Below are 27,434 nucleotides of genomic sequence, written 5' to 3' on the forward strand. Positions count from 1 at the left end.
TATTGAACTACCGCACCAATCCCATATTACATTATGAGCTCCTTCTTATCATGAGTGCATTAATCTTCCTGTATTTAAGATATCGAATGCCCATTAATTAAATGAGTTACTAACAACTTACTTAATTAACATCTAGCTTCAAGAGTAGTACTACTCAACTTCATTGTCATGTCGGAACTAAGTCCACCTGCAGGGTTTACATGACAATCCTTATGAGCTCCTTAAGGGGGCATCATCATCCTAATAAATAGGACACATTTTCCTTCTATAATCAACAACACACTATATAAATAATATTATTTTTCAACTTATCGGGCCTATTGATTTAACGAATAAATTTCACCCTTTGATAAATTAAAGAAATAAATACTAAGTACATGTGCTTGTTATTATATCGGGATTAAGAGTACGCACATCCATAATAATAAAGGTTTTGTTCTTTTATGTAGTCAGTATAAAAGGAACAACCTCAAATGATCCTGCTCTATACACACATAGTGTACTAGTATAATTTTATAATCAAGATAAATTAATACCAAATTATACTACAATCATTCCAATAGTTTGTCCCAATCCATCTTGGTTGTGAGCTTCTATTTATAATTTATAAGGAACTGATTACATGATCTTTTGTGTGTCACCACACACCATGTTATCTACAATGTAAATTAAATGGACAACTACATTTAACTAAATGCAGACATTTGATCAATGTGATTCTTATTTCAAAATAAATATTTATACAAAAGCTAGACTTTTAGTATACATTCTAACAATCGTGATATCTTTCTCCTTGATACACCAATCTCTTCATTGTACCTCCTCTCCACTTCATCCACCATTTGCTTCGATCATCCTCCTTCACCACAAGCACCACCAAAGGGGGTAAAGGGGATTCCCTTCCTTACTTATCTCATCTTTCTCCCGACGCACACTCTCATTTCTTATCTCACTATCGACTATTCTTCTTGGAGCTTGAGGTTTCCCATCATCGGAAAGTAGTCTGACATCTCCACTTCATCTTCTCCATCCCTCATCCCACAACAAGCTCCAACTATAGCTCCATCTTTAGCCACCGAATCTCACAGTAGCTCCTCCATCCAACACCGACAACTCTCCTTCATCTGGATTTGATCATAATCTCACGAAGGGAGGTTTCAATCTCACAAACATATTTGAACAAAAAAGGAGGAAACACAACTTCTTCCATTGCCATCTTCTTCAACTGACGACATCTTTATCACACCACCACTAGAGAGGAAAGGGAATTCCCTTCCTCGTTGAACCATCCATCTCCATTCACCTGAAGCTTTTTTCAATGTGTTGATTTGATCTACTTGGTTATTGATTAATTGTAATAGAGTTTAGTTTTATATGATTATAATTTTCCCCACTTAGCTTTGATTGTAGCAAAAGATAACTATGCTCATCACAGGTGCCCTTCATAACCTATCCCTAGGTTATGTGATGGAAGATAAATCTTAGAGTCAATTTATAGTCGACAGTCAAGTAGTTACGAGGTGGAAGGAGTTTTTTCTAAAAACATGCACCCCGCACATAGCTTTGATTGAATGATGCTTAAGTTGTGTTTGATTAAAATCCTCTTTCATTTCTATTGCTTTAGTTAATGCAATTTAGAGTGTTCAATTTCTGCATTGTTAGTTAGCATTTAATTGTGTGTTATGTTGCTAGTTCATTGGATCAAAGAATGTTGGCAAATTAGTTGAGTTTAGAATGGGTTACATGTCTTTCCACGAGTCCATTTCATTTGGTCTTGACCTTAGTATAGTTACCATGTGATTAGTTGCATTGCTTTTCATTATTTGTCTTGAGCATTTACATCTCAAAATCAAACCCCATTTTGAACATCAAACCCCCAAAACCCTTATTCGTTAATAATTGATCCTAAGATTATCACTCGTGGGTTACATTCCTTATAAGAGATGATTCGAACAATTCCCTATACTATATTAGTGTAGAAGGATTGGGTAATTTGCTTAATACTGTAGTGCGTCACAAAACATGTGTTATCACCTCATGTGCGGGGGGTGTCATTCGTGATCGCACACGAGGCCGTTGTTGGTGGCCGTGTGAGGTTTCGAGGTGTCCTCCCTCGCGGGGGCATCATCGATGGTTGTGCGAGTCAACCTTGCAAATGCACAACATGTTCATAGTTGTGAGCACATTGGGAGAAAAATTGAAGAACGAAGAAAACGTTACTTTGCATCTAATTTGGACAGATGAAAATATATTAAAAATGATTCGCAAACATGCTAAGTAAATAAGATAAAGAAATATAATTCAACATTTTTGACAAAGTAAATAAGAGGAAGTTTTTCATAATAAAAATATTTTCACAATTTTTATTTCTATCCTTTCAAGTAAATCGAGGCTTAGCATTCTTTCTTTCAAAATGCTAAGTAGACCTAATTCAAGCAAGCAAAGAATTCAAAGAGCTTTGGAGGGAAAGATATTTACAATAATTGATTATTTATATATAAAGTTGGATGCAAACCTGATGATCTACCAATGAAGATGGTAAGCCACTTAGGAATGAATCACTAAGATCTAGAACATTGCTCTGGGTTATATAGTGTAATGATAAAAATACTTTCATAATGCACTATATAATTAATTTTCTCCAACGAAAAGATAACTTTAGAATGTTAACTATAGAGTGATAAACAATTCATACTTTTGGATTTACCATAATGTTGGTAATCAATAGAAGACATCTGTGGAACTGAAAACTTCCCGATCACGAATTATGACACCTTCCTTTTGTTTTTATTTAGATTGGAAGACCTATATCATTATATATTTATTTTAAAATTTAATTTTCTATTCTTAAATTTTTGAAAATAGTTTATAGATAAATATTAGGTTGTATGGCAGTTCCAATGTCTGTTTTTTTGGCATCCAGATTTCGGTCGAGTGCGTTGGCAATTAGGCCGTATGACTTACAGCTACCCGCGGCGCACCGGATCCCACACTATGCGATCCTCTTCTGTGTGTCTTGGGGAAGAAGAAAGTTCCAAGAAAGTTATATATATACTTATGTTACTCCACCTTGCTCTCCTCATCCCTAAACACAAATCCGAGCTTCGGTGAGAGCGACAGGGAGCAGAACACAGGCGATGCATCTCTACAACGCATGGCTTCCTCCGGCGGTGGCGGCCGAGACGAGGCGGGAGACGGAGTCCTTCGCGGCCGTTGTGAGATCGGTGAAGGAAACGTGGCGACAGGACGACCCCGACTCCGTTTTTGCTACCCTTAAGTGGATCGCCGTAATCGAAGTGTTAGTACTTTCCTCGTTCTTCGTTTCCAATTCCTGAGTCCTTTGCTTGGTTTGATCGGTGCTGTTGTTCAGTTCATTTTGTATTTGGTGTTGGAGCTCTAATATTCACTTTTATGAACGTTTAAGTTTCGCGAACTCGCTATGTTATGGTTGAATATGCCTATTTTTTTTAAATTTTTTTTTGCTAGTTTAGCTTCATCCTTTCTGGTTAATTATTTTCGATCCTTTCCCCCCTTCGTAGAACTTGACTGAATTTTACTTGTTGCTAATTCTGAAAATTTTAGTTTGATAAAGATTGTCGATATTGTTAATTTTTAAATTACTTCTGATGCGAACCCATCGGAGTGGATTTCAATGACTGTTTCATTTATCTTGATGAGTTAGATTACTTTATCTAATCTTGTTAATTTCAGTGCTTTGAAGTCGCGATTTTGATTGACTTTTAGCTATAACCTATCCTGACAGTTTCGTTAAAGCAAAGAGTGAAGTTTCTCCAGAAGACGTGAGGGAGCTCCTGGTGTTTGGTTTGGATTTGTTTCATTCATCCCAGAACAAACTACATGTCCAGGTGATGATGCGGATGATAATATTGAAATTTATGATTTTGAAAGGAAATGCGATTCAGTATGTTCTTGTTTAATTGGTGGCAGCAAGTGTTTCATGATTTTAGTATTGCGTTTCTCGCAATTAGGTTAGATGGGGAAATGTCTTGGTCAAGCTTTTAAAGAAGCATGGAAAGAAGCTAGAATTAAGCATTGATTGGAGACCCTTCTACGACTGTTTGACAATCACACATTTTAAGAGGTGATATAGTTTTTATAATTGATAATGTTGGGTTTTCACTCTCTGTATCTCTATATTTGTGTTTGTATATATTTCTCTCTTGTGTTAATTGTTGGAGATCAGATGACTGAACTGAGGAAACTAGAGGGAGGTGAATATCAAACATCCTGGTCATTAATAAGACTTCACAACACTCACTTATGGATTAGCTCTTAGTTCAAATAAAATACAGTGGAAATAAACTAAAATCAATCAAACCATCAATACCGAGATTTAATGTAGTTTGCTAGCCTCAGCTCCTACTCCATGATCCTTTGACGTTTCAGGTGGATCATCCTCAAACAACCACTAATCCTTTCTCCAAAGACTAAAAGAAAATTACAATGCTTGTAAGTATGTTGGGAATGTTAACCTTCAAAGTTGTTCCATCTCCTCTTATAGCTTCTGATTTGGTTATTTGCCATTGTTTATTGACGCCTAACAACAACCACCTAGCTTTTATTCATATAGTGAGGTTGACTATATGGATCCTTCTATGTTATTAGGCTCGATCCGCTACTATATCATCTATATTTAAATGTATTTTATTCTATTTTATCTTGCTAACTAAATATTTTTTGGTTTCCCTCTTCCTCTATTAATTGAGATATTTATTGGATGTATCAAGATAACATGTATTGGATGGATGTGGCTAATGTGTTAATCTATGATGATTGTAAAAAAAATATAGACTTAGGGTTGAACCTTAATGATAATCATATCTTTATAAAAAATGCTTAAGTTAATCTATATAGAGTCTTCACTCTTGTCGTTATATCCTTATATATATCCTTAATTATTTCAATATTCGCTATGCTAACACCTTTCTTTTCTAGAATTCTTTGTATAATTTTTTTTGGAATTTTGTCATAAGTTTTTCTAAATCAATAAATACCATGTGTAATTCTCATTTTTTTTCTGAGACTTCTTAATCAGTTATCGAGAAGATGTATACCTTCTATTATATATGAATCCAAATTAATTTTCAGTCACCTTGTCTCATTCCTCAATCTTATTTTTATCACTCTTTTCCATAGTTTTATTGTATGACTCATTAGCTTAATGCCCTATAATTCACATAATTTTGTACATCTTTTTTGTTTTGTATAGGGAACTAGAGTACTTATGTTCCATTGATTATACATTTTCTTCATTTTTAATATCAAATTCAATACCTTCTTCCCTAGGCACTTTCATACCTTTATTGAAATATCATTTAGTCAACTACTTTTCTATTTTACATCCTATTTAATGTTTGTTCTACTTTTGAAATTTGATTTTTGATTAAAAATTAATTTTTTCTACTCCTTTGACCTATTTAAGTTTCCTAAACTAAGTTAGTCATCTAGACCTTTATTAAAATGTTGAAGAAAATAGTTCTTTCATCATTCCTTTATTTCCTCATTGTTCACTAATGCATCTTATTTGGGTAAAATCCCTTGTTTTCCTCTCTTGTTTACCTATTTTATAGATATCCTTTCACTTTCTTTTGTATTAAACTGTCGAAAGCTTCATTTTTGGTATCCCTCACTACTTTCTTGACCTCTTCTTGGGCTACTGTATATATATTTTTTTAAGTTCTTACTTCGTACAAGTATACAAAAACCTATTGATTTTTTGTGTTTTCTACTTTTTTTTTTAAAATATTTTCTCATTCCATCATCAATATTCTTGATTTGGTGATGTTTGTCCTATTAATTCATCGAGTATACTCTTAGCCATGATTTTCAAATTTTCTTATCCCATTCGTGTTAGAGTTGTCATGCATTTTCTTAATACTTGTGTTCCTATCTTCTCCTTAAAGATACTTTATTTTTCATTCTTTAACTTTCACCACTTGATTCTAAGAGTTATGCATTCTTTCCTTCTATTGATAGCTTGAGTCACATATCTAACACCATTAACTTATGTTGGGTTTTTAAAGTTTCTCTAGTGCTTTATAGATTTTTCTATCCCTCTTTATGATTGCTTGAAAAAATTAAAGAAAAGTTTTTAAAATTGCAAAAAAATAAGTTCTTATTATATTATTATTTTTTAAATTGGAAAAAGAACTTAATGATCGCCGTGTGGTGCCTTCCACGAGGCCTCTATGTGGCTATAGGGCCTCGTGTCAGGAGTCTGCCTGGTCATGGGGCCTTGAGTGAGGAGCCTTGGCACAGGGCCTCGCACGAGGACTCCGCTTGGCCACGGGGCCTCACGTGAGGAGTCCACCTGGCAGCAGTGCCTCGCGTGAGGTGTCCGTGAGGCCTTGCTGGTTGTGTTGATGTCATATTTTTATTTGCTCAAATTCATTGGCCATCTTATGATTAGTAACAATCTCACACTCATTTTATTTTTTCATTAAAACAAAGGGATAATGAAGAAAAGTATACTAACATAAAGAATTTTATGAAGTCATTCTTCATTGCCTTCTAAATTAATAGCTTGGTTAAATGAATTTATATCAAAATTAAAGGTGATAATTACTTTATATTATACTTTTAGGTAGATGACAATTAAAGTAACTTTAGGAAATTTAATACAAAGAACTTGAGGAAGTGATCTTAGGACGTTGACCTATGGAATAGTAATTTTTTCAATCTTATTATATTTAAACACTTCTAGGGAAATTTGGCTGTAGTCATGCAAAATTAATTGTTACACCATATGATTCTTTTGATTTTATTTTTTAAAAACGAAACTAGTAAACAATACTGCTTATTTGTTTACACTTGATTGATAGTGCTACCTCTTCGAGGTGTGTTAAGTAGGTGTTGATCATACTACTATACAAGGTTTTAGATCTCGAGCTGTGTTGAAGTTTTAGAATTTCACTGAAATGGTATACGTCCATTTACATGTCATATCGCATCATGTTGGTATGATTTTAAGATATTTTATATAAATTTACGTTAGCATTTGCATTCAGATTGAACACTAATATATTTGAATTATGATATGAATTAATAAGTTGAATATTTATATTAATATTTTAAAACTTAGTATAACTTAAAAATAATTATTTCCTTGTAATTATTGTTAATTATAAGAATAATTAATTATAATACTAACTAAAGGGAATCATAATAATTCAAATTAATTAACATATGTTTTAATATACAACATAATAACAATTAATTATAAATTATACGTGAGTAATATATGTAAATAATTATACTTATAATTAAATAGTATTTGTCATTTAATTAAATACTATTAAATACATATATAATCAATTGATTCCAAATATTATATATGTATCAATTATAAATATATATGAATTAGTTAACCGTGTTAATTACATATATGTGTATCAATTAGTTAAATTGTATTAATCATATGTATATAAGCTATCTCTCTATATGCATCAATTATATTATGTATCTGTATTAATTTAATTTATTATATCTATACATTAGTTTTTTATTTAAATGATAACCCTTAAAAAAAGAAAAACACAACTTTTCTTTTCTTCATAACTGTAATTGTGTCTCAATCGTGTGATTCATTGTTCATAATCGTTAAAATGAGACTCTAGTGAGGTGCGCTATATAGAGAAAATTCTTTTCGCGACCTAGCCTCTCACTTGTTTGCATCTAAGTCCCCAATTGCTTCAAATTCGATGTTGAGCACCTCCATTATTCATTATTATCCGGCATGGTTTAAAATTTTGATTCGTACCAAAGTTTTGATCCCCGATCGAAAGATACGATTTTGGTATCGTATTGTGCCGATGAAGTTTCAATATTTTTTTTAATTTTTAAATACAAGTGTATATTAATTTTATTAATATTTGATTATTAAATATGTTCTATATTTTGATATGTTGAATTTATATTTCAATATTTTAATGTTCTAAATGGCATTCGCTTTGGCAGTCTAGGCAGAAGGCGGGTATCAACTGCACCGCCTTTGCCTTAGGCGGTGTTTTTAGGCCGTCAAAGATAAGGGCAGGCGGGCGTAGTGGATGAGGCGGTCAAGATAGTAGGTTAGGCGGTCAAAGTCAACAAAAATAAAAAAAAATCTTAGATATATTAATACACTCTCCCTTCCAAAACTTAAATAACTCTACCAACTCACCAAGTTACCCATAACCCACCTTTCGCCTATAATCACCCCCACCACCATACTGCTGCACCGCCGCTTGCTGCCCTTAGGTTAGCTTTTATATATTTCTAATAAGTTCTTGTTCTAGTTTTTGATCTTTTATTTAATTATTGAAGATTAATGGCGGAAAATAAGAAACAATCGGAGGTGAAATTGAAGTGAAAGAATAGTGATATTGTTTGCGATTATGAGGTGTTGTATTGCAAAGAAAAAAGAGATTGGATCCTATTCAAATTGTGTAAGAGGCTTATTAAGGGAGGAGTTTATCAGAAGAAACATTATATTACGGGTATTGTAGGATAAGTTGAAGCATGTCCTAAAGCATCCGATGAAGATGATAAAAAAGATAGTAAGTGCTTATCTTGAAAATAGCAAGAATAAGAAGCGATAATGGGTAGATGAACTAAAATAAGAGAGGATAGAAGTAAATATAGGTATTATGGATGAACTAAAAGAAGAGATGATAGAAGTAAATATAGGTATTAATGTAAGGATGATAATTGTTAAGTAGAGGGAGATTCTTCTAAAAAGGAGTCAAAGCATCTCAAGCCTATTGATAAATAGAAATTCACAATCAATCCAACAAAGGCAAGACAACAAAATTTAAATGATGTATTAAAGTTAAAGTTTATAAACGATGTGCATAAGTACCTTGCAAGATGGATTTATGAGGCAGAGATTTCTTTTCATGCAATTGACAATCAAAGCTTTAAACAATTTGTAGAGGCGGTTGGCCAATTCAGCTCGGGCTACAAATCTTCATATCAATATCTTCTAAGAGAGCAAGCAAGAAGTTAAAAAAAAAGAAGCTTTTTTTTAAGCAAGAAGTTGAGAGGACTAAGTTATCTCTAAAAAAGCATGAAGAAGAGTGGATGAAAAATGGATGTTCAATTATAATCGATATATGGACGAATTGTAAGAGGAGAAACATTATGAATTTATATGTTAATTGCAAACTAGACACTTTATTCCTTGGTTCTGTTAAAGAATCCATGGAGGCACACCCCAGGCTTACATTTTCGAGTTTGTGAAAAAATACATTAATAAAATTGATCCTCAACATGTTGTTTAAGTAGTGAGGGACAATGCAATAAACAATATGGTGGCGACGAAGTTGGGTTATACAACCTCAATTTTTTTTAACATCTTGTGTGCCATATAATTAACCTCATGCTTGAAGCAATTGAAAAACTATCCAAGTTTAGCGGAATACTTGAGAAAGCAAAAACCTTAAGGGCGTGTTTGGTTCAGGGTTATCATGGATAACCTTGGTTATCTGTATACGGTTATCCATGATAACCATGTTTGGTTCAAGGTTTTTTTAAATTCCGAAGTTTTTCTCAATTCCTACACGTCATCAAACGTCATCAATTTGGGCATATCACCAGGAATCAAAAAACCTCCTTCTGCCTTGGTTTTTGTCGATTCTTGAGGTTAAGCAAAAAATATTCCCAAATTAACCTTTGATCGGAGCGAGCCGAGGTCGTCGATCTAGGCGGTCTCGTATCAACAGTGAGGCAGTGTTGAGGAGGTGGAGCAGGAGCGGGCGGTGGGAGCTGAGCAAGTGGCGCGAGCGGGCATGACGGCCGGAGGTGGTAGCAGGGGGTGGGAGTGGGGGGTGGCGGCAGGCGGCGGGAGCCGGAGCGGGCGGCGGGAGTGTGAGCGGCGACGTGAGAGGGAGAGCAGGCGGTGCAAGGGGGCGGCGGGAGCGTGAGCGGCGACGTGAGAGGGAGAGCAGGCGGTGCGAGGGGGCGACGGGAGTGTGAGCGGCGGCGTGAGAGGGAGAGCAGGCATGGCGGCCGGAGGTGGCAGCAGGGGGCGGGCGAGGGGGGTGGCGGCAGGCGGTGGGAGCTGAAGCCGGCGGCGGAAGCAGGAGTAGGCGCGTGAGAGAGAAAGCAGCGACGCGAGGAAGAGGGATTTGTTTTTAACTTTGTTATTTTAATTAAAACCTTATTAAATTCAGATAAATTGAATAGATTTAATTGAAATCTAATTAAATTATCTAAAAATTTCCTAAAATAATAATAAACAATTAAAATATTATCCAATTTTATTTATATATATCATTATTAATATTAATATTATCATTATTAAACTAAGGATAATATGGTAAATATCATACTAGGTTATATACTAAAATCTCCAAACAAACAAAGTTTTATTGCATTACCTAAATTAAACCAAACAACATTAGGTTATGTTTCATTCCTCATAACCAAGGTTATGTGATTACCAGGTAATCACATAACTAAGATTATATGTGATAACTTGAACCAAACGCACCCTAATAATATTCATTTATGCATATATTAGAACTTTAGCTATTATAAGAAAATATACCAAGAAGAGGGATATTGTGAGGCCCAGGTGACTAGATTTGCTACTTCATTTTTGACCTTGGAAAGTTGCAAAGGCAAGATAGATCAATTAAGACTTATGTTTACATCCGAGAACTGAAGCAAAATAAAATTAATGAGTAATGTGAAGGGGAAAGCGACAGTAATAATGATCTCTTTTTTGGAATGATATTTCTTTGGATTTGAATGTTTTCACTCTTTTAGTAAAAGTTTTATGCTTTGTTGACGGTGACAAAAAGCTTTTTTATTAGGTTCACTTATGTTGGGATGTATACTATAAGCCTAACTTTTGTATGAACATTTGTTTTTGAGATATTTTGAAATGAGAATCATTTTGGTCAAATGTCTGCATTTTATATTTGTATATATGTCGATGCAGTTGTCCATTTAATTTATATTGTAGATAACATGGTGTGTGGTGCCACATAGAAGATCATGTTATCGGTTCCTTATAAATTATAAATAGTAGCTCACAATCAAGATGGATAGGGACAAACCATTGGAACGATTGTAGTGTAATTTGGTATTAGTTTGTCTTGACTATATAATTACACTAGTACACTATGTGTGTATTGAGCAGGACCATTTGAGGTTGTTCGATTTATACTGACTATATAAAAGAACTGAACCTCTATTATTATGGATATGCGTACTCTTAATCCCGATATAATAACAAACACATATACTTAGTATTTATTTCTTTAACTTATCAATGAGTGAGACTTATTCGTTAAATCAATAGACCCGATAAGTTAGGAGATAGTACCATTTATTTGGTGTGTTGTTAATTATAAAGAGAAATTATATCCTATTTATTTAGGTTGATGATATCCCCTTGAGGAGCTCATAAGAATTATCATGTAAACCCTGCAGGTGGACTTAGTCTGACATGATAATAAAATTGAGTGGTACTTCTCTTGGATTCAGATGTTAATTAAATGAGTTGTTAATAACTTATTTAATTAATGGACATACGATATCTTAAACATAGGGAGATTAACACACTCATGATAAATAGGAACCTATATTGTAATATGGGATTGGTGCGGTAGTTTAATAATGACCCTTTAGTGGTATGAGTTATTATTGATGAACTTGAGTTGAGTGTTCGGGTCGAACATAGGAAGCTCAAGTCCATCAGGAGGCCAAAATCAATTTCTCCTTGTTGTAGCCTCTATATATATAAAGCCTCACATCCACCCAAACCCTGCTTCTTACCCAAGCAAGGGTCCGGCCAAGCCTTGCTTGGTGCCCAAGCAAGGGGCCGACCACAATAGGAATAAAAGGGAGATTTTATTTAAAACAGAATTTTGTTAAAATTTTTCTTTTTATAGCTATTTATAATGGTTTACAAGAGAGATTTTAATTTTGTTAAAATTTTTCTTTTTTTGTAACCATCCACAATAGGAATAAAAGGGAAATTTTATTTAAAACAGAATTTTGTTAAAATATTTCCTTTTTAGCTGCCAGCAAAGATTATAAAAGAAGAGAGGGTGGTGCCTAAAAACTAACCTAAGAATCCTCTTCTATTCTCTTGTGGTCGGCACCCTTCCTCTCTTATCTTCCCCTTGCTTCTTTCCCTAGGGCCGACGACATCTTTCCCTTCCTCTTCATTAGGGCCGACACCCCTTTAGAGAAGAGTTTACTTTGTGGCCGGTTGCTTGGAGGAGAAGAAGAAGAGAAGGAGGCATCCTATTCTAGCATCTCTTGGTGGCCGAAAGTTTGGAAACAAGAAGGAGTCGGGTGGTTTAGTTTTGGTAGATCGTCACCCACACGACGCCCAAGAGGAGGAGAGGAATACAGCAGAAGATCAAGAGGAGCATACGAGGAAAGATACAACTAATTCTTATTTCGCAGCGCAATTAGTTTGTTTTTTTTGTATGGATCCTGAACACCAACAAAAGAGGCCAGTGATCTTGTGCTTCGATCAAGGTGCGCTTTGATCAATCAAGAACTTGCTTGATTGATCAAACACATGTCTGATCCAGCATGTGGGTTGCTAGGAAAGGTTATGTGCTGTACAGTGGATTTACACAGAACGAAACTTCCAACGCTAACAACTTAAACAAGCCAAGGAAGAGAATAGAAAGACTTTCAAAAAATAAGAAAATGCCACTCCTATTTTAAAGATCATTGATGAGAAGTCTTAAGAATAGACTTGATAGTCCTTTGCATTATGTCATTTGTTGAATCTGGTTTTTTTACTTCAAAGATCCAAGCATACAAAATGACACCAATGTTTTGAATGAGTTTTTGAATTATGTTGAGAGAATTTTTTCCACCGATGAGAACATGCAATCCACTATTTTTAATGATGAATTGTCGAAGAATAAGAGTAAATTTGGAAATTTTGGAAAAAATGATGGTTGAGGCATACCATGACTTTGATCCGAGTACATATTTTTCATTTATTTTTATTCACTAACATACATGTCTCTTTTACCTATTTTTGGTTTATTATTTTTTTGCCTCTTTACATTTTAAAGTTGGACGGTGGTCTAATTATGGTGGTGACACTCCAAACTTACATGGCAAGTAGTTTATCAGGTGTGAAAAAAATTAGAGTAAATTTGAAGGGACAAGTAGTAATTCATAAATTATGTTATCTATCTTTTATTTTTGTTAGTTTTTAATAATTTTTTAATTGTTAGATACATACTAAGAAGAGGAATATGCTCGACACATCAAGATTGAATAATCTTGTATATGCTAAATTCAATGTCAATCTTATGAAGAAGAAGAGTAAAAGAGAAATGGATAGAGATTTGCTTCAATTCTCTCAAGCTAGTGAAGCTCAATGTTGGTTTATTGATAGTGGTGATCAAGATAAGGTTGAGCCGAGTTCGGAACTCACTTGGAGAATGGTGGCGAAGGTCTCGGGAGCGGATGAAGAGCTACAACCAAGGAGTGCAAGGAACATCCCCATTAGAGAATTTGATGAGGATTTTAGATACATTGAAGGAGGATAATGAAGATATTGATTTTGAGTCCGATGATGAGAGAATTATGAATGTGTAGTTGATGATACATGTGTAGATGATTTATAAGATTAATTATGTTTAGTTTAGTCCATATTGGCTTATTTCCATATTGGATTAAAATTTTGAATTTTAAATTTAGGCTTTTAGTAAAAGTAATAATATTAGTTTTTTAATATTAATATTGTGAAGAGGAAGATGGTATGTGCATGTACTTAGATGACCAATAAATACTCCAGTTAGCGATGTGAAATTATGACAAACACACATATTAAACGAGGAAGAGGAAGATAAAAAAAGACTTGGTTAGTAACAGTAAAACAAGATAAACTTTATTTAAATATAGATAATGATATACTTAGAGATAAATTTTAATAATGTAAAAGGATCCATATAACAGACCCCACCTACTTGGATAAGGCTCGGTTGTTGTTGTGTATTGAGAAGAATCTTTATTAATAATCTTGTTAGTTGTATTTATATATTTATTTGTATGTTATATAAATTGTATTGTATGAATCTTAATTATGTATAAATAGGAAATAAGTGGTCATTGATGGACATGCCATCACCTACCATGATTTACAACACTGATTTTCTCACCATGTCTATTTAAGTTTTATAAAATTTATTTTAAAAAATAAGTAATTCTCAAAATTAAAAATTAAACTTAAAATACAAAATTATGTGAAAGACTTAAAGATAATTATAAAATTATTTGATGGTTTTAAATTATTTCTTGAATACATTTTTAAATTTTTAAAAATTATTTGAAATGTTCAAAAATAATATTTAAAAAGTTATATTATTTTTATTAATATTCAATTTTCAATATATATTAAAAATTTTAAATTATTTCATAAACTATATAATTTAAAATTATTTTAAATTTTAAAATATGTCTAATATTTTATAACTATTATTAATAATAATTATAACTATTTTTAATAGTTTATTTATAATTTGAAAAGGAAAAATTGTGACTGTCGTGACCTTGCTGAGGTCGCCATGGGTCGTGACACCTTTTACAACCTTGGAGGAGGGTAGCCGCAGCATCGAGACCCGGTGGAAGGCCGTCGTCACGACACCTTAACCTCAGTGGAGGGCCATTGCGGGGAAGCGACACCCTCTGCGACACTCGTTGAGGGCCATCGTGGAGTCGTAGCAACCTTCGTGCTCTCGCGGAGGGCAATCACAGTGTTGTGGCACCTTTTGTGACCTTGTGGTCTTGGTACAGTGCCGATCTTGAAATAGTAAATAAGGTTCATGTTTGGCGGTATGGCTCAACATTTTTAACATTGTTGCCTGATTCTCCTTTTCTATAAGGTTTGCTGCCTCCTCTCTCCACCTGGTGGATGACATAACAAATTTTTATTGTTTTGCCTTCTTTTATATTTCGATGAAGGAATGGAATGAGAAATTTTGGTCATGCCATCTAACATGGCTCAAAATTCAAACTATGATACTATATCTCATGTTGCTTTAGAAGATGAGTTTTCTTCTTCGATAACAAAGGTTGATTGGTTTAAGCCTTTAAGGGTTTCCTAATGAACAATATTCCTTTGTTAAAAAAGCTTGTTCATGCGATCTTGACATATTATGATAACGAAATCACAATTAATCAAAATAGGAGCTCTTTAGATAACCAAAAATAGAAGAGACAGGTAAGGAACTCCCAACTATTTTAGAGGTATTGTCTTATGGAGTGGTGTATGTTGATAATATAACATATGCATTCCTAAAAGGACTGAATTATAAGTCCATTGAAGAGTTCGCTAAGGAAAATGAAGCTAAGGCTTAGTATGATTTCACTTACTATGGCAAATTAACCACTAACAATGACAACCCAATCTAATTAATTAGAGATCTTAAGACGTTAGTTTAGTGTGGTACCAAAATCTCCTCCCTTTTTTTTTTCTTTCTTTTCTTTCTTTTTTTTTCTTTTTCTTTTGGTTTGGCCGACCCCTTGCTTGGGCACCAAACAAGGCTTGGTCGGCCCCTTTCTTGGGTAGGAAGCCAGGCTTGGCCGGCCCCTGGCTTGGGCACCAAGCAAGGATGTGTCCGACCCCTTTCTTGGGTAGGAAGCAAAATCAAAATGGGTGAATGCGAGGCTTCATAGAAGTTACAACAGGGACCGAGAGGAGGAATTGATTTTGGCCTCCTGATGGACTTGAGCTTCCTGTGTTCGACCCGAACACCCAACTCAAGTTCATCAATAATAACTCATACCACTAAAGAGTTATTATTGAACTACCGCACCAATTCCATATTACAATATGAGCTTCTTCTTATCATGAGTACGTTAATCTCCCTGTGTTTAAGATATCGAATGCCCGTTAATTAAATGAGTTACTGACAACTCAATTAACATCTAGCTCCAAGAGTAGTACCACTCAACCTTATTATCATGTCGGACTAAGTCCACCTACAGGGTTTACATGATAATCCTTATAAGCTCCTTAAGGGGACATCATCAACCTAGATTACTAGGATACAGTTTCCTTTTATAATCAACAACACATCATATAAATAATATTATTTCCCAACTTATCGGGCCTATTGATTTAACTGAATAAATCTCATCCTTTGATAGATTAAAGAAATAAATACTAAGTATATGTGGTTGTTATTATATTGAGATTAAGAGTACACACATCCATAATAACAGAGGTTTTGTTTTTTTATGCGGTCAGTATAAAAAGGAACAACCTCAAATGGTCCTGCTCTATACACACATAGTGTACTAGTGTAATTTTATAGTCAAGATAAATTAATACCAAATTACACTACAACCATTCCAATGGTTTGTCCCTATCCATCTCGGTCGTGAGCTACTATTTATAATTTATAAGAACTGATAACATGATCTTCTGTGTGGCACTACACACCATGTTATCTACAATATAAATTAAATGGACAACTGCATTTAACTAAATGCGACATTTGACCAATGTGATTCTCATTTTAAAATAAATGTTCATACAAAAAGCTAGGCCTTTAGTATTCATCCTAACAATTTTATGGTCACATAAAACACCCGACATTTTTTTCTCCATTTTAACCATCTTACTTGTATTCTATATAAGACATCTCTCCATCATTTTACAAAAATAAACCTTGCTATCAATTTTGGACAATTCATCATCTCCTATCTTAATAATTGTCTCATTATGTCTAATATTACTAAAATTAAATTTCATATATTCTGTCTTTATTCTACTAAGTCTAAAACCTTTTCCTTCTAGTGTTTTCTGCTAAGATTCTAGTTAGCATTTAGTTCTTCACGTGTTTCATCTACTAAAATAATATCATCTGTTAATAACATGCATTACGGTAATGTGTCTTGTATGTCTGCAGTGAGTTCGCCATAATTAGTGTAAGAAGATAGGGATTTAGAGTTGATCCTTGATGTAACCCTATCTTTATTAGAAATACTTAAGTTACTCCGCTTGAAGTTTTTTTACTTTAGTCGATATATTCTCATACATATCCTTAATTTGTTCATTATATGTTACGTTAATACCTCTCTTTTCTAGAATTCTCCATATAATTTTTTTGAGACTCTATCATAAGTTTTTTCTAAGTCAATGAATACCATATGTAGATCTTGTTTTTTGCTCCCAATATTTTTCAATTAATTGTCTAAGATGTATAATTTCTATTGTCGACCTTCCAGACATGCTCAAATTAATTTTCGGTCACCTTGGGTTTCTTCTTTAATCTTTTTTCTATTACTTTTTCCAAAGTTTCACGGTATAACTCATTAGTTTAATTCCCTAGTTTGCACAATTTTGTATGTCTCCCTTGTTCTTATATAAAGGAACTAGAGTACCTATTCTCTATTGATCAAATATTTTTTTCGTTTTCAATATCATGTTAAATAATTTTGTAAGCCATTTAATATCTTGTTTCCCTAGCCACTTCCATACCTCTATCGGAATATCATCTGGTCCAACGACTTTTTCATTGTACATCTCATTTAAAGTTTGTTCTACTTCTGAAGTTTGAATTTTATGATAAAAATTTAAATTTCTATGTTCATTTGACCTAATTAAATTACTTAAGTTGAGTTGATCACCTAAACCTTTATTAAAAAGTTGATGAAAATATCCCTTCCACCGCTCTTTTATTTCTCCATTATTTACTAGTACCTTATTACATTCATCTTTAATACATTTTATTTGGATATGCTCTCTTGTCCCTTTTCTCTCACTTTAGCTATTTTATAAATGTCCTTTTCCTTGTATCTAATTTTTGATATAATCGTTTAAAAGATTCATTCTTTGCTTCATTCACTACTCTCTTAGCGTTTTTCTTTGCTATTGTCTATTTTTTAAAGTTTTCCTCATTCTTACAAATATATAATTTTTTATAAGCTATTTGTTTTTCCTTCACTTTCTCATTCCACCACTAAGATTCCTTACTTAGTGGTACATGTCCTTTGACTCACCGAGTACACTCTTAGCTACTATTTTTAACTTTGATACTATCCTATTTATGTCGTATTAGAATCACCGTATTTTTCACCTAATGCTGGTACTCCTATTTTCTCCTTAAATATATTTTACTTCTCATCCTTTAACTTTCATCACTTAATTCTTGGAGTCATATATATTTTCTTTCTATTGATACTATGCTTGAGATGTATATCCAACATTACTAACTTATGTTTGGTAGTTAAGCTTTCTCAGGGATGACCTTGTAATCTTTACAAATCTATCTATCCTTCTTCCTAATTATAAGAAAGTCATCTTGCGATTTTTTATAAGATAGTCGAGTTTGTTCCTTATATGTGACACAAAGGAACTTTTTTGCAAAATAATTCTGTCTTTTAATGTATGTTGTAACTTTTTTATTGTAATGGTTTTGGTCGAGGTAGTTTTTTTTCATGGATAGAATTTCATTTAATTGAAATGAAGTTTTGGCGCAATAGTAAAGTTGTTGCCGTGTGATCTTGTGATCACAAGTTCAAGTCACGGTAAAACTGCATACAATAGATCCAATTGGTTTGATTTTTCTCCGAGACCTCATATTGGCGGGAGTTTCGTGTACCGAGCTTCATATTTAGAGATTTTTTTTTAATTGGTTTATGTATTGTAGCAACCCTGTTTTGCAGTTGTCTGACTTTATAAAATAGGATTTTGTGGTTTATTTCATTATTTTTTGTTAATGGAAAAATCTTTATTTTTATGTAAAATCTTTGTTTTTTCCCGTTCTTCTTGAGGTTCCATGGGACTTAAAATCTCAAGCATCTTGAGAGCCCCTATGTAATACTTGTTGGTTGTGAGATCTTGGGTGAGTTTGCTGCATCTTATCCACTGATAAATCTCAAGCATCTTGAGAGCCCCTATGTAATACTTGTTGGTTGTGTGATCTTGGGTGAGTTTGCTGCATCTTATCCACTGATAGGAGATAACATCTCTTTTTGAAGAGTTGTCTTGTCAACACTTCAACCAAATAATGAATTCTTGACTCTTCCATTATTGTATGTCAGTGTTTTATCTTTCTCGCTGCATTTGCAATGCTTTATTTTCTGTTCATTAGTTCTTTTTAAACTTATTTTAAATTCTTTAGTTAAAAACAACTGTTCCGTCTATACCTCCACTGTTTCTTACATTCACTTGGTTGGGTTGAGCAGAAATACTGGTCCTGAAGGATGGAGATTAAGGCAACGCCATTTTGAGATGGTGACATCTCTTGTTCGATCCTGTAGGAAGTTCTTTCCTGTAGGTGCTGCAGCTGAGATTTGGTCAGAATTTAAGTAAGTATTACATTTTTTTGAGATGAGCTTAACTTCATACATAACCTATGAGTTATGAAATTGAGAAAGTCATTGATGCTTTTGAGCTGTGAAATAAATTTGCATTCTTAGAACACGTTTGATTAAACTCATAGATACAAAAGGGAAACACCAATACTTGCTTGACTTATTTAAAGAGTTGAGAGTAACTAGAGTTGATATTGTAGGTTAATATTTTTCTGCTTTTTGTTGTCATTTTATGCTTGATTTTCATCTTCAATATCAAATATAAACTTTGTAGTTGAGCAATTTACTCAACTAGAAATTTATTCCTTGTGGATTTTATATTGGGGTTGTGAATTTAGCCTATTTATACTTCTTTCTAGTTGTATGCTTTTCAACTGCCATTTTTTCTTGCTTTTTTTTTGAAATTGAGTATTCATATTCTAGGTAACTATTTGTAGGGTGTCAATGGAAAACCCATGGCATAACTCGGCATTTGAAGGTTCAGGATTTGTGCAACTATTCCTTCCTGTTAACTTGGAGAATCAGAATTACTATACAAGGTATAATGCTTAATTTTTATTACTAAACCAATAATGTTGTCTTGCAATATTTTCAGATTTTTCCCCCTGTTGCAGCTGTTGGATTAAGGAATGCCTTGATCTTTGGGAGACATTACCAAACTGTCAGTTTTGGGATATTCAGTGGACTTCTATTCTTGCACGTTGCATAAAGACTTGCAAAGCCATTGACTGGGAACAATTTTTACCTACACTTTTTTCACGATTCTTGAACATGTTTGAGGTGCGAAATAACTAATCAGTTTGTGACGTAGATAATAGGTTTCTGAATGAAACAGAATGTTTCCTGTGAAGCTGATCAATGTTTTTTCTTTCTTCCTTTAAACTTATCAATGCTCTTCTTTCTTCCTTTTCATGTTTGCCTCATATTTTGTCTAAAATAAAGCTATGGGGCATCATAAAAAGACAGCAACACAGTAGTCAAATTATTTTGCTTCGTAGTTTTTTTGTTTGCCATGTGTATCTGGATTGGACATCGCTGAACATGTTGAGGACAACTCATTATGAGGGTGCTGTGAGTGAAGCAAATTGAATATTTGCCCTTTATTTGACTTTTAGCCAACCCCACCTAATGGGAAGGCTTGGTTGTTTTTGTTGTTGTTCTTTATTTGACTTTCTTTTACATTATCAGACAATGCAGCTGGTTTATTACTAGAAAAGATCAAGTAAAACAAAATTATTACTTGTGAGCTATGAAAACATTCAAAGATGTCGAATACATTTTATTGTTTGATGAGCTAAATCATTTAGAGTGGAAGGTATAAGGTGCAGAGGGAAGTCAAAGAAAAATCTATTTCAATAAAATAAAATTGATTTAATTAATTTAAATATTATTAGAGAAATAACTTCATGTGAAGTTCAATAAAGAATAAGATATATGTAGCCAATCTCAAATTATTAAGACAAACATGTCATGATAATGATGATACGGTAATGATGATGTGTTTGTCATATATGGAATATGGAATATATGCTCCTTTATTACGTATTTTTCTTAAACATCATCTATTGCAGCTGTTAGTTGAGAATGACTCTTATTTATTGCATTAAATTTAAGGATAATTCCTTGTGCTTATTACTTGATTTTTTTCCAGTTATTCCTGTTTTCATATTGTAGAATAACAGATGCAAACTTTGCTTCATACTCTTTCCTATATCTAATATTTCTGTGCTTAAGGTTCCTGTATCGAGTGGTAGTGGTTCATATCCCTTTCCTCTGGAAGTCCCCAGAAATATGAAGTTCTTGTTTTCTAGCAAAAGTGGCGTACTTGCTAAGGCTATTGGGAAGTCCATTGTAAGCATTTTAGAATCATTTTCTACTTTAATCCTTTTGTAGTTAACACTATCTTGTTGATGCATATATTATCACTGCAGGTATATCTCCTGAGGCCAGGTAGCCCAGCACAAGAGCACTTTGAGTGCTTAGCAAATCTTCTAGAACAGTATTGTCTATGTTATCCTAATTCTATTCTGTGTTTTATTTTTCTGAATTTTCTGTTTTATCATTTTTCTGCTGGTTAATTCTTTGATTTCCTAGATATTATCATCCTTCAAATGGAGGTCGATGGACTTACTCCTTGGAACAATTTCTTCGATACTTAGTAATTAACTTCCAGAAGCGTCTCCAACATGAGCAACGGTATGATATTCATATAAATGAAGAAAGTTATTTCAGATTGCCTTATAGAAACATTTAGCTCTAATTATTTCTTCTCAGTAACTCAAGCCAAAGTAAATCCCCTGACTTTTTCTTGGGAAAGTTGGAAAGGGCTTTGTTTGTTGAAGTGATGCTAAAACCAATAGATCGTGGTCAGTAGTATAGCAAGAATGAATCCCTCCTTAGTGCTTCCATTTGTTGCATCTAGGTGTCAGATAACCTTAGAAAGTGTGAGTAACTGTTATGATACTGCACTTAAAAAAAATGGATTACCTAATTGAGCATATAATAAGTATGCCCTTGGGCATTAGTATCATCGATAAACATTATTTCCTTTTACTTATGTGAAATTTTCTTCGTCATGTTACAGCAGAGTGAGATAATCTATCTACCTCAGTTGGTGAATCTCACAGTTTGGTGCTTCATTAAATGCCTTGCTATGAAAGAAGAATTATGGAGGAGCAACTTTTTATTCCTCATTAAATAGAAAGGTTCCTTATAAAAATAATAAAATATAAGGGATCTAATAATCCCATATTCTGAGACTTGGTGCAACATAAACTAAATTATCTAAAACAATAAAATAAAATCAATAACATTTTAAAATTTAAACCATGATCTGGTTTATTCAATTGGATTGGTGTACTTCAATTAGTTTATATTTATTTGCATCATCCTTCTTTACCTTGGTGAACCTGACTCCTAAACAAGCTGCCATCTCCACTTTGGTTGTTTTATCCAATAAGAAACAATTGCATCTTCATCTTCATTTAGGTTGTTTTATCCTATGAGTGTGGAACAATTGCATCTTCATCTTCACTTTAACTTTTAAGGACAGTTTCTTTGTGTGTGTCTTTTGCCTTTATTTTTTCTCTAGAATTCCTCTTTGTGAAGAGCCGATGTACATTCTCAATGACATTTTTATTTAGGTTGAGATGTGACAAGAAAAAAATAGTATTTTGACAAACTTTAGACTCATAACTAATTACAAAGTTAATTTGCTACACTAAATGTTTTTTCTTTCTATTGCTCTTTCACTGTAGCAAGGTTGGGTCTTGATCGAGATTGACTTCAAGGGAGTTTGTGATTCACACAAGGATGGACCACATGGAGGCATCACAAGAGATGGCCGAAGCCATTGGTCAGCTGAGTAGGCAAGAGAGATTATTTTGGTGTAGGTTCTTGGAGTGAACGATCACAAAACGGTCAAGGGGTGCATTGTGGAAGGGTCCAACACATTAATTAAGGGTATGACACATTGGTCAAGAGTGCAACAGAAGCAGTTGATCGACAATGATAAGGAATGGGTGGAGAAGAAGTGAGTGATCACTTTGTAGAGGATGCTAGCAATTGCATTAGGAGGAGGCTTTAGTGAATGTCATTTAATGAGACAAACAAACTTGTGTTGTGGCTAGTCGTGATGAATGTGGTGGTGGCGGCTTGGAGGCACTTGTTGAGACTTGGTGCCAAAGCTCAAGGTAGTGGAGGTACAAGTGAGGGTGTTGGGGTAATTGCTGATATGAGAAGTGATATTATGTTCGGGTGGTGGCGCGGGATGTGCCTTCTACTATAGGATGCCAACGAACCTTTAGTGGGTTATATAGTGTCTATCACCTGCCATTTGGTTTTCTGGTTCGTGGTCGTTGAAACAAGGGAAGAGTTGCAAACTGTGGCTAGAATCTAATGACTGGGGAGGGATATCGATGGCTACTGTTAGATGACAAACAACAAAAAGGAGAGGATAAAGGAAATATAAATAGAACAATAAATGTGAGTAAACAGGCAAGCAACGCTATAATTGAACTCAAACTTAGAATGTGTCTACATTCGCTTGACATAAAAGATAACTATCTCATACAGAGAAATATATGAATTCATGCAGTAAATGAAAATTCACAAAGAGAATTTTTCTTAAAATATTCATGCTAAAAAATTGATTTATATTGGGTTTAAGATCAGAGACTCTGACCTAAACAACATGGAAAATAAACTAACTACAATTAAGGAAAAAGATAATGATATATCTAAAAGGACTCAATCAAACTTGGAAATAGATCAACTTGCAAAAATAGAAATTGACCCAATTAAATGAAACTTCTACAGGAATTTCCTTCAACACTAAATAGGTAATTACCTACTTGGAAACCACCTTTAAAGACTTTATCCTCCCAAAGAAAAGATCTTACCAAATATATATATTTTTTAAATCTAAAATTTCCACAAATTTAATTGCCTAGCTTGCATTATATAGCTTTTAGACACAGCTGGGAGGTGGATGGGCTCATATACAGTTGAAAGAAAATCAGGGACTTTTATTTAGTAGAGAAGACAACAGTGAAGGAATCAAGGAAAATATGAGGTTCCAACTTGTGCAGCAAAAGATGGAAGATGGTATGATGAATTCAATGTTTAGTTGGTGGTTGAGCTGTGATGCCGCTTGACCCAACATGAGTGAGGTGGGATAAATTCATGTTCATCAGTCTGTGATGCTTATGGGATGCATGCCTCAGTTAAAGTCTCACAAGTAAAAAGGAACTGTTATAGAGAAGCAACATTTATTGATGACTTAACAAACCATGTAAGACAAAGGGGGAGAGTTTCTTTTGTGTAAGCCCTCCAACAATCCAGGCTTCTAAGAGTTAAAGCTTTACAAAATAGATTAAGTTATCTAGAAACAGTAAAATAGAATACTACCATTTGTGGTTTATTTTATTTGTCCTAGATTCATTTGCATCATTAGGATTGTTATTTGAATAGGAAAGTAGTTAAGGAATTGCCTATCTTTGGCACTTCATTTGGTATCATCTTCTGTTCTTGTATTTGAACAAGTTATTAACTTTGAACAAATTTTCAATGTTATATTTCACCCCATCTTTTTCTTGCATTTTTTTTAGTAATTAACTGAGTCTAATTGTTCTTTATTTTGCAACAGTTGACTGCCACCCACCAATTGAAATCTGCTGTCACATCCATGGCATTTACTAGTCGGGCACTTTTTCTTGCTTCTCTCTGTGCTTCTCAAACAGATGATGAGGTTTGTTACTATGAGTCATTGCCGGAGCTGATAGTAGTATCACTCTCCAATGCACTACTTGGCATGGATGCTAATGATCCTCCAAAAACAATGGCAACAATGCAGTTGATTGGTTCCATATTTTCCAGTGTAGGTACTTTTGTTGATTCCTTTATGTGCACATGAGTAGTAATGCTTTATTCTAACTGTAAATGAGCATGATTGGTAGTGTTTTATTCTTACTAAATTTCATTTAATTATAGATAACTATGATTTCTGGTAACAATGATGGTCATTCGTTCCTGCAAAGCATCAATTTTTCAGAATGGCTAGATGAGTTCTTTTGCCATTTGTTCTCTCTCCTTCAGCATTTGGAACAGTCTAGTGTGACGTAAGGAGTTATAGTAATTTTAGTTGGTGTTCCTTTTGGATGCCATTGTGCTGATTTATTGGTGATTCTTTCAGCAATGATGTTCCATTAAACTCAACATCATCAAGAACATTTCTTGCAGAGAGTCCATACTACTTTTGTATGCTCAAAATCTTGCTTGGAAAATTGCCAAAAACACTATCTGATCAGGTTTGAGCCATTTTTTCTTCAGAAACTATTTGAGTGCAGTAATTTGCAGTTTTCTTCTGTACTCATGCGAATTCTCACTCTTAAGATATTTTTTAGGCCTTGAGGAAAATATCCATCTTTGTGAACTCAAATATTCTTCCTGGAGCTACGACTGAAGTTGGGCTTCTTTGTTGTGCCTCTGTTTTGTCAAACTCTGAAGAGGCAGCAGTCCACCTTATTAAACCAATCTTAATGACCATATTATCCTCTTTTGAAGGTTCCCCAGTCACAGATTTTGGTGGTGAAAGAAATTTTAATGCAGCTCTAACTAGAAAGGTTTGTCTATACTTTTTATGTTAGTTTTGTTGTCATATGCACTCTCTGAATTATTGTTCATGTAGGCTATGCTTTCGCCTGCACTTGAAACAACATTGGAGTATCATCTAAAAGTTCTTGCAATAGCCATAACTTATGGAGGACCAGTGCTATTGCAGTTTCGAGATGAACTGAAGTTAGCAATTAGATGTGCATTTCAGGCCCCTTCCTGGAAGGTTTTAAAATAATAATTATAGAGAATCATTTTGTAGCCTGACAACTAATTTAATTTTTTTTATACTTTGAGGGTTGTTAAAAATGATTTAGTTGTGATATAACAGGTAAATGGAGCTGGCAATCATATCCTTTGCTCTCTTCTTGCAAGTCTGATTCTCTATTACCCTATTGACCAGTTTAAGTATGCAGGAATTTCTCCCCTTGGTATTATGGCTTATGCAGTTTTTTCTTATGGATTGCTTGCTTATTTGTTGTGGATGTGTAGGTCGTCTTCTAGTAAGCCTGTGATTTCATTTATAGAAGAATGGCTTTGTAGCAAAGTTAGCGAGAATGAAAAAGTGGTACCCCTTCCTTGGTGGCATATTCCTACTCATGATGAACTCTCCTTTGTAACTGAACTCTTGGATATTCATTTCCAATCAGCTCTTGATGATCTTTCCAAGATTTGCCATACAAAAATGGCCATGGAGGCAGGTGAGATAAACATGCCTTAACTCCTAATCATCCAGCAACAGTTTGTTTTTGTCAACCGTTGATGGCTTAAATTTGGCCTTAAATTTGAGTTCCTTGTCATGATCCCTACGAGCCATATATATATAATGTACCTTACTCATGTTCCTTGACTTGACTCTATTCTCTGTACATTATGATAATATGGCTGGTATATGTTGCACAGGGGATGAGAAGGAACATTTGAAGGTGACGCTATTGCGTATTTACTCTTCTTTGCAAGGTGTAATGTCATGCTTGCCTGATATGCACCCTTCCTGCAAGAATAGAGAAGCGAAAGTAGTTGATTTTGATAGTTTTGTTATTGCTGGGGCTGTTGGACCAAGTATTGGTAGTGCAGAAATGAGGGAGAGGGCTGCTCAGCAAATACATGCAGCATGCAGGTATGCCCATATTAGCTATGTGTATCTATCTTGACCTAATTTTCTGTTGTAATTTTGACAGATATTTACTGAAAGAATGGTCTGAAGATAGTGTACTTCTAATACTTATCATTCGTATAATAGATGCTTTAGGAAATTTTGGTAAGTGGTCAACACTATAAATAGATATCTAACAATTCCTTAATGAGAATGATATCCTACTGATATAAATGGTTTGCTATTTGTTATCTTTTCCTTTTCATAATGTAGGAAGCTTGGAATATGAAGAATGGTCAAGTCACACTCAGGCATGGAAATTGGAGTCAGTTGCTATAATTGAGCCTCCATGTAACTTCATTATATCTTCTCATGCTAGAGGGAAAAAAAGGTGCTTGCTCTTATCTATTTTTGTCTTTTTGGAATACTGAACTCAATATTATTAAGACTTTATACTACTTCATTCTTGTAGGCCAAGATGGGCACTTATTGACAAGGCATACATGCATAACACGTGGAGATCATCGCAATCCTCATATCACCGGTTTTGTACGGATGACAATATATCTCCGTCGGAGCACTTGCTCCTATTGATGGAGGATCTTCTAAATCTCTCTTTGCACAACTATGAAACTATTCGCTCGTAAGTTTTCTCTCAGATTTTCTGCTGGTTATAATTTCTTTATTTATAAAGATTTGAATGTATATTGTTTCAGTCTGCTTACTTTTATTTCTTAAAATTAATTAGTACTGCAACAACTAATGGTTGGTGTCTGGGTGCTCTCGCTGTTAAGTAATTTGGTCTGTCCACTGACTTGGGTCAAGTATAATGGGTCTTAATACCATTAACAGAAAAATGAAAAGACATTTAGTTAGCATTGGAAGAACTAAGGTTCATGACTATCATTTAGTTATAGTA

General features: G+C 34.0%; 1 protein-coding gene across 1 annotated transcript in view; it reads left to right on the plus strand.

The window, feature by feature from the left end:
* The first annotated feature begins 3,049 nt into the window (after positions 1 to 3,049).
* Positions 3,050 to 27,434, plus strand: part of LOC122056496 (proteasome activator subunit 4-like) — a 62,805-nt gene continuing 38,420 nt past the window's right edge. The window contains 22 exon segments of the mRNA XM_042618474.1: positions 3,050 to 3,298; positions 3,764 to 3,866; positions 3,990 to 4,102; positions 19,180 to 19,302; positions 19,746 to 19,847; positions 19,923 to 20,088; positions 21,043 to 21,159; positions 21,240 to 21,307; positions 21,403 to 21,504; positions 21,583 to 21,696; positions 21,698 to 21,752; positions 24,455 to 24,685; positions 24,799 to 24,926; positions 25,001 to 25,115; positions 25,212 to 25,430; positions 25,496 to 25,645; positions 25,751 to 25,827; positions 25,912 to 26,120; positions 26,323 to 26,539; positions 26,601 to 26,680; positions 26,789 to 26,906; positions 26,988 to 27,158. Coding sequence (XP_042474408.1) covers positions 3,138 to 3,298; positions 3,764 to 3,866; positions 3,990 to 4,102; positions 19,180 to 19,302; positions 19,746 to 19,847; positions 19,923 to 20,088; positions 21,043 to 21,159; positions 21,240 to 21,307; positions 21,403 to 21,504; positions 21,583 to 21,696; positions 21,698 to 21,752; positions 24,455 to 24,685; positions 24,799 to 24,926; positions 25,001 to 25,115; positions 25,212 to 25,430; positions 25,496 to 25,645; positions 25,751 to 25,827; positions 25,912 to 26,120; positions 26,323 to 26,539; positions 26,601 to 26,680; positions 26,789 to 26,906; positions 26,988 to 27,158 — 2,939 coding nt within the window. The 5' untranslated portion in view covers positions 3,050 to 3,137.

Source organism: Zingiber officinale, chromosome 3B (genome assembly GCF_018446385.1).
Source record: "Zingiber officinale cultivar Zhangliang chromosome 3B, Zo_v1.1, whole genome shotgun sequence".
Taxonomy (NCBI): domain Eukaryota; kingdom Viridiplantae; phylum Streptophyta; class Magnoliopsida; order Zingiberales; family Zingiberaceae; genus Zingiber; species Zingiber officinale.